Source organism: Cyprinodon variegatus, unplaced genomic scaffold (genome assembly GCF_000732505.1).
Source record: "Cyprinodon variegatus isolate N-32 unplaced genomic scaffold, C_variegatus-1.0 Scaffold833, whole genome shotgun sequence".
Taxonomy (NCBI): Eukaryota; Metazoa; Chordata; class Actinopteri; order Cyprinodontiformes; family Cyprinodontidae; genus Cyprinodon; species Cyprinodon variegatus.
Genome location: NW_015151286.1, coordinates 68846 through 77201, shown reverse-complemented (window position 1 = coordinate 77201; position 8356 = coordinate 68846). Strand labels below are relative to the sequence as shown.

General features: G+C 40.4%; 1 protein-coding gene across 1 annotated transcript; it reads left to right on the top strand.

Annotated features, from left to right (window-relative positions):
- The first annotated feature begins 734 nt into the window (after positions 1 to 734).
- zfp36l1 (ZFP36 ring finger protein-like 1) lies at positions 735 to 5758 on the top strand. Its single transcript, XM_015396973.1, has 2 exons — positions 735 to 908; positions 2713 to 5758. Exons 1-2 carry the CDS (start codon positions 858 to 860, stop codon positions 3766 to 3768), a joined length of 1107 nt encoding a protein of 368 aa, XP_015252459.1. The 5' UTR covers positions 735 to 857; the 3' UTR covers positions 3769 to 5758.
- The last annotated feature ends 2598 nt before the right edge of the window (positions 5759 to 8356 follow it).

Below are 8356 nucleotides of genomic sequence, written 5' to 3'. Positions count from 1 at the left end.
ATATATATATATATATATATATATATATATATATATATATATATATATATATATATATATATATATATATTAGGGATATTATATAATGAGAATACATTTATGAGATTAAAACTTCATGTTATGTGTTTATTCTTGTAATTCTACTTCTTCATTCTCATAATATTACAGCCTTTCAACAACAGAATTCTCTGTAGTCTGGCCTCAATACTTTGTCGTGCAGGAAAGCCTTAAACTATTAGAAATAAAGTATAAACATCAATTTATTTGATGTCAATAAAAAGGTTGATTATTTCCTCAGAGAGAAAAAAATAAACATAATTCTGACACAAATCAAATGTAATATATAGCTACAGCTGATAGCTGCTAAACAAATGTTGTCTTATGTAGAATGCAAACATTTTTAGTATAAAAAGATCAATGCTGTAGTGGCAGGTGAGTTTGACTGGTGGGGGGGCCCTGAGTAAACTCTGCTTAAGGCCTCATATAAGTTTGAACCGGCTCTGGAGCTGGTGTAAAAACTGTTTTTAATCTTTGCTAAAGTTCTCCCTCTGTTATTAAGAATTCACAGCCACATGGTGATGTAAAAGAAACTGACAACCCAGAACACATAAAAAAAAATGTTTGTCTGTAAAAGAAGAGGAAGGAAAAGAAAAAAGTTGACAAAGTTAACGCCCCGGTAGTTTGAAGCTCCTCCTGCCTGCGCTATTAAAGCCAATGTCCAAGCAGCGGCGGGGCAGAGGGGGAGGCTGCAGGGTGGAAAATACACGAGCTGCGAATCCCAAAGACCTGCCAAACTTTTCTAACTATTATCACACGCTTTTTTCCCCCTTTCCTAACCCGACTCGGTGACTGGGAAGATGACCACAGCAGTGGTGTCGCCTTTCTTCGACTTTGAAGTGATAAACAAGGTATTTTGAGCACTTTTAAAACCAAATGTTGCGTTATTTTGGCGTGTTGCAGTGCTGAGTGTGGAGGAATGAACGCGGCCCTGCGCTGCGCGCGGCGCTCTGCGCGCAGCCCGGTTTGTTTTGCTCTCTTCTCTGCTTGTTTTCTTCACTTAAACTCTAAAATATTCCCCTGTTCTCAACTAACTTCATCCCCAGCAGAGCGTTTGGGTTTAATAATTATCTCCCAGCTACTCTGAGCGTGTTTGTGCTTGTAGTTTAACATTAATTTTAATGGTAAACTTGGGTGTGTGTTTTTTTTTTTTTCATTTTCAGCATGTGCCACATCAGCTAAAGCCAACTGTTGCTGCAGTTAAGCTCACAGGCCTGAGATTAGCTTGCTTTCAGAGAGGGAGGGTTTTTGCGCCGCTTTTTAATAATCACAGCCGCCACATGCTCGCTAATCATTGACAGGAGATATTGAGCTTTACTCGGTCTTTGCTCCTGGAAGATGTTGAATGATCATGCCTCCCAGGGGCGCGTGCAAAAGGTTTTCACAGAGGGCAGCTGATAGTCTCAGGGTGAGGACTTCATTAAAAACAAGCCAGATCACAACATAATGAGTAATATACTGTCCGCCTATGCAGGGCTGTGTATGAGTGTTCTGTATTTAAAGTGGTAGCTCTTTATCCTTAAATCTATTTTTTTAACCTGTAAATAAACTATTTGTATCAGCAAGCTTAGCTTTATTGTACATGTTTTTCTGTGTTATGGAGAAAAGTCGTTGTAAAATGGTTAAATTAGTTTCATGGAACAACATTAAACATTACTTATTTACATTTTTAATTCAAATATTTGTATATGCAATATATTACCAATAATGCCAAACAAGCTGGGTATATAATGACCAAATCTGCAAAAGACGTCACCTTACATCTAATAAGTTGATAAAAATGTATGCTTCAATGTTGAAAGCTTTATGCCTGCACCATTTTCACCCCTGTTTGATACCCATTGAGTGACGACTTATTTTTATTTAGCTTTTTGCATTTTCTTTCATCAAACATCTGCTTTAGTCCGTTGCTTCTTTTACTCTAATGGAAGTCGGTCACCTTTAACGGTTTGGTCGGTTGTATTGAGATGCAGACCCAAGTTTCTCTTTGTGGTCCGGCAGGATGTTTTGCCTCTCAATCGCTGTCTTTCAAACCAGGCAGCCCACAGGCCTCCCATGTGCTGCTCTTGCTCCATTTCACTAAACAGACACACATTCCTAACCAGGGCAACTTGCCAAACCAGCTGCTGTTCTATAGGCCTGTATCCGTTTCTGTTGTCGGAGCCAGAAGGAACAATTGTGCCGTGCAATAGGAGGTCTGCGTTTCTATTCAGTCCCCTTTATGCTGATGGCCATATATAAAATCCAGAGCAATCTGTTGCTTTCAAAACTCACCGATCTAGTAAACAGAAAACACTATTGTGATTTTATATCTGGATCAGTAAAGCTTATTTCATACAACATTTAGTATTACTCTGAACACATTGTCCACACTCTAAAGCATGGTGGTGGCAGAATTATGCTGAGGGGATGTGAGGTCAATCTTCTCTTTGAGCTTCTCTATCTAGCTGCATTCATCATCAGATCATCCAGTGTCTGCAATCATAAAAGACTGTTAGAGATCAGAGTCTGGTAATGATTACTGTAGTGCCTTGAAATCCAGACTAACAGTCTTGTCATGTGCTATAGAGCTTTGTGGCCTAGATTTTACAGCTGCTATGTTCTGGTTAAACATTTTTGAATATATTCTCATATAGTTTGTTTCTTTCCTTGCAGAATAATAAATTCAACTACATCAACAACCTGGGGGGCCCTCACCCAGTGTCTGTCCCTTGCACTGGCACTAATGTGCCCATCTCCAATGCCGCCGGATCCCTGCTGGACAGGAAGGCGGTGGGATCTCCAGCAATGGGAGGCGTGTACCATCGGCGGCACTCTGTCAGCAGCACAAAGTTCAGCCAGAACCAGTTTCTGAATAGCCTGAAGACTGTGGAGCACTCCTCGCTCATCTCGGGGTCTGGCAACACCAGCAGCAACAACAAGGAGACCCGCATGCGAGACCGCTCCTTCTCTGAGACGGGCGAGAGGCTTCTTAACAAGTGCATGGGTCCTTCCAGCCCTACATGCGGCGGCAGCAGCCCGGTGAACTCCAGCCGTTACAAAACGGAGCTCTGTAGGCCCTTCGAGGAGAACGGCACCTGCAAATACGGCGACAAGTGTCAGTTTGCCCATGGAGTGCACGAACTGCGCAGCCTAAGCCGCCATCCCAAATACAAAACAGAGCTGTGCCGCACCTTCCACACCATCGGCTTCTGCCCCTACGGGCCGCGCTGCCATTTCATCCACAATGCCGAGGAACGCCGTGGACCTCCACAGCAGTCCTCTCCTTTAAACTCTTCCAACAAGCTGGAGAGGCCTCGGCTGCAGCACAGCTACAGCTTTGCAGGCTTCTCCAGCTCTGGTGGGCTTCGGGACAGCCCGACTTCTGTCACCCCACCACCCATGTTCTTCCCAGATGAGGTCCCAAACTGGCCCAGCAGCAACCCTTTCACCTATTCCAGCCAGGAGCTGGCCAACCTGTTTGGGCCTAGCCTCAGTGCCGGTACTGCAGGCGCGGAGCCCAACAGCGCCGCACCGCCCTCTCCAACGGGCACACCTTACTTCTTCAGACCCATGTTGGAGTCTCCTCCACTGTTCGAGCCCCCTTCTAGCCCCCCAGACTCTCTGTCAGACCAGGAAGGCTACCAGAGCAGCTCTGGCTCAGAGTCTCCCTCGCTAGACAACAGCCGCCGCCTTCCCATCTTCAGCCGCCTTTCAATCTCTGATGAGTAACTGGCACACATCTAGAGATCAGTGATACAAAGAGGCACTCCCCTCTACCTCTGCTCCCTTCCCTGAGCTTCTGTTCTCCCTTAATTTGATTACTACATCCTTACATCAGCAAGGATCTGCAGTAAGGGAACAAAATTATAATTCCACCCCAGCTGATCTGCACGTAAAGTTTTAGAAATGCCATGTGTCATAGTGCCAAACGAGGAGCGGAAACTGAACAATGAAAACCACAAGAACAAGAATTGACTGTTTTTCCAGGTGCCACTTGTTTACCCCCCCCCCTCCCCAATCTCTTTTCCTCTTTTTTTCATTCGTGAATGTGTAGCAGCACAAGTGGCCTTGGAAAGGGGAGTGCATTGCACTAACCCAACCCTCCCTTCCCTCCCGTCTTCCTGCGCTGTCCCTGATGCCATCGTTTCCCCTAAGCTAGCTAGAAGGTGCTCACTAATGTAATTGTAGCTCTACAGCAGATGTTTTTACAGACTAAGAGTCAAAAGTAACAGACCCTGAAATATATGAATAGTTTTTTAAAAAAAGGTTTAAAAAAAAGTGCCTGGGGCGGTTTCCGTATGCGTTTAGGGTGAATGGACTACTGTTTGTTGTTTTTCGTGCTTACCTGCTCCCGCGCCGCTGTTGGTCCTCCTTAAGTCCCATTTTCTGTTTCTAATCTGGGTGAGTCTGCAGGAAGGACTTTTGAACTGGAAGTTGGTTATATACTCCCCCCTCCTCTGAGTTTCCCCTCCTGTTGCTGGTCACTGGCTTATTTTTTTTCATTATTTTGGGGAAGGAAGTCTTTATCGAACTGATCATTAAACCTGTATGCCTTTGCCACCTCTCCTCTCTGATCTGGGGAAATTCCCATGGTTCATTTCAGATTGGATCTCCAAGCTTCCCCCACTTTACAAACTGCTCCACTGAGCATTCTGTACTCATTACATCCCTTTCTTTCATTCATTGATAATTATTTTTTATTAATGTTATTATTACGGTTATTATTTGAAAAAAAAACTTTCCGACAGAAGGTTTGCGTGTCACTGCTTATTTAACTTATCAGAACATATTTATTGGTGATCATATGCATTTTTTGTTAATTTTGTTTTTTGTATTTATCTGGATAATGAACAATAGAATATATTTTCTTTTATGTTAAATTATGATCTTCCATATTAATCTAAAGATTGTGAAGACATTTTTTTGTCAGTTTTCCTTTTTTTTCACAGTTTAATATATTGTACTTTCAATGACTTTTTGTTCTGCAACTACACTTTGTCAGAAATGAATAATTTAAAGCAGAAAAAATGCAAAGAAAGAACTTTGTGTTTTTGATTATTTATTATACTTTTTTTGTTCTTTTCTTACTCCCTCTCATTGGACTGCAATTTCATCTAAACAAGATATGCTTGTGTCCATTCCAGATGTTTTCCCTACAACAGTCTGACAGTAGCAGTTGCCAACTGTTTATTACATAAAATAAACCTATTGAAATACTTTAGGGGAAAATAACTGGTCCCAATTTGAGGCCTGGTTATACTAAAATCTTTTTAAAATAGTTTTTTTTTTTGGTTATTTCAAGCAATAGCTGTGACCAAATGAGGAAAGTTGAGGAAAGTTTTTCTTTTCTTCATAATTTGATTGGATGCTTGACGCACTTGCTCTGCCCCCTATCAACCAGCGAAAGTGCCTCTTTAAATACATTCCAGGTAGCTAAAGGCTTCTAGGCCTTTTTATATTTGATAAAACAGTACCGTTTTTAAAGTCGCTCGTCCTGTGTTGCCTTTACATGTTTTGGAAGAGGTGAAAGGATTCTGACACAAAGAAAGTGAAACTGTTGAATGTATCTTTTTTTTTTTTTTTATCTTTTCATTCGGCCTTGTGTATTTTCACTACAGTAATTTCTGTGAGTTTATATGAAAACTTATTTTTCCCTCTTTGTTTTGTAAGTATTGATTGCAGTTAAGTCAATAAACCCCATATTTTTTGGAAAACTTAACATGTGTCTTGAGTTATGTGTATTTGAGTAACTTTGGGATTTTAAGTACGTTTTCCTGTACATCTGATGGTTATTTTAACATTAAAGTTGGAGGAACAAAGAGGTGCATGATAATAGATTAAAAGTTTAAAGATATTTATTCCAAAATCTGCTGCTCTTGGCACTAAATGCCCAAATTCATTGAAAGATGGTGGTGATAGTGTTTGTTTTTTTGCCCAGGGCATGACACTATCGCCATACTTTTTTTTTTGGTAACGGTTGCATGTCTAGACATGGAAATTTTCTTCCTTTCATACAAAATGAATCAATCTGGTTAGGTTGGAAGGATAATCTGTAGATGGCTTTTTTTTTTGTCTCAGCACCTTGCAGATATTCTGATCTCAAACTATGAGTTTTAGGCCCCTAATGCATAAACATAACACTGTTTATCATAATTTCCTCCTGATTCAGTAGATCAAGATCTTTAAGATTCTGTATGCCACTTCTCCCACATAAAGCTTTGCTCATATTCATTCCTTCTAAAGAAAATTACTACAGTATGATTCTGTCACTACCATCTTTTACCATTGAGACTGGTGTAAACAGTGTTATACAGTCTCAGGTTTTCCTGTGACCCTCTTGTGTATAAGGTGGGTATGTCAGGAGTTCATGTATCTGAAACAAATCATCATAACCAGATATTACTTAGCATGACTACATATCCAACCCATAACTCTATAATGCACTTCTGTTGGTGGTATTTTAGCCAAACCTTAACGATTGATTCAAATTCTTGCTTTGCATTAAGTTGCACAATTTAAGGGAAAATAAGAGTAGCGTTGAAATACAAGATTTGTGACTTGAACCAAAAGGGAGTTTCAGTATTGTGAGAGTTGATTGGACAGTTGCTCAGACTGCAGTCAGGGCTATTGACCCGGGAATAATCAAAGTCTGATTGAGCAGGTTTGGTTACACAAAGAATCAACACTCCTAGTTTCAGCTTAATTATTGATCAGAGCATGCCGTAACCATTAGGTTTCCAAGAATAAAAGTTATGCACTCAGGCAATGACCAGATCATTGATACTAAGCTGCAAACCGATCAATAAAGTGTGAAGATGTTCTTGGACGAGACACAACAAACAACTGAGTATTTGCTAACCACATTTGTTTTTCTTCTAAAGAAGGATGAAATGTTTTGTATTTTTTTTTTCTGATAGACAAATGTATAAAACAAACTGCAGATTTCCCTCCATATACCCAACCTTCTCCTTCTTCAGCTGTTCCTCTCCCCTCTCGCTGGACATTTCCGTCTAGCAGTGTTTATGCACTCTCAGATTGCAAAAAAGAAGCTTGAACAGGAACTCCCTTTCCTCTGCACAATGGTGGGTGCTGACCCATCGCAGATGACCCATGGAGGCCTCCTTGTTGCTTTATTTCACAAAACCTAAGCCCTATAGATTTCTATCTTATTTCCTTACTCCACCCATAATGAACCGTCCATTCACAACAGCCACTCTCAAACCTCAAGAAAACATCTGATCAACCATCTGTCTCAAGAAATCCCCTAAATGGTAAATATGGTCCTCTTGCATGCAGTGTAAGCACAACTGCTCTGTGACGGCCTCTGAGGTCCATTAGAAAAACATCAGTGATTAAACAGCATCATGAAGACTTCTACAAGTCGGAGAAGATATTCTTGTAAAATAACCTCTTTAAGACGTCGTGTAAAGTCATAAAACCAGGGTGAAAGTTGACCCAAAGGACAATACCACTAAAAAAACTATAAGTTGTAATGGAATGCTTTAAATCCTTGCTGGAATGGTCCAGTCCAAGTTATGAGCTAAAACTAATGGGACAAACTATCAATACTTTTTACAAGGCTGTCCCAGCTTGAATAGGTCCCTTTAAATGAGCTTCTTTAAGAATCTTTATTTTATATTATAATATTAATATTGCATCCAAATGTTTGAATTTAAATACAATATTTAATGTTGATGATAACCTGCTTTCCATTATAAAGACATTTTGTAGATTTTTATAGAAAATATCTTTACAATAGCCTTTTTCATTTGACCCTTTCCAACTAAAACATTGGTTGATGAGCAGACTGACACCTTAGTAGTCCTGCACCAATGCATCTATAAGCATGCAGACTATTTTCCCTTGATGTACTTTGGGCTATGGTTCCTGCAATGTTTCTGCTGGTGTGACGTCAACCGCGTCCCTATTAAACGCGTCCTATCTAGCTAACAATGGAGGTGTTATATTTAAAATGGATTTTGTTGATACTTAGAACCGACCACCATCCAGCTCAACTCAGACACCAATCGCTACTTGGCATACGGTGGAAAAAGTAAAAGAAAACAAACCTTGTTATGTACGTTGTGCGAGCAACGGGAACAAGCAGAAAAGCACAGCAGTTCTGTGCTTAGGCCAAAGGTGGCAGTATCTTTAGAAAACTCTGTCATGCCTTTTTAACAGCAGCGAGAAAGAGAAAAACCCTGTAAAAAAAATAAAGAAGAAACAAACTTGAACAAAGCAAGTGTAGGCATCTTAGTGGAAAAACTTAACATAGCTATTATGGGCTGTCAAACTCTGGTCCATATTGGCTTAAATC

Bases quoted from the DNA above. Each gene is read 5' to 3' on its own strand.
- zfp36l1 (XM_015396973.1), top strand. From the start codon at position 858: ATGACCACAGCAGTGGTGTCGCCTTTCTTCGACTTTGAAGTGATAAAC. The intron at 909-2,712 runs GTATTTTGAGCA...CTTTCCTTGCAG, and splicing joins ACTTTGAAGTGATAAACAAG to AATAATAAATTCAACTACAT.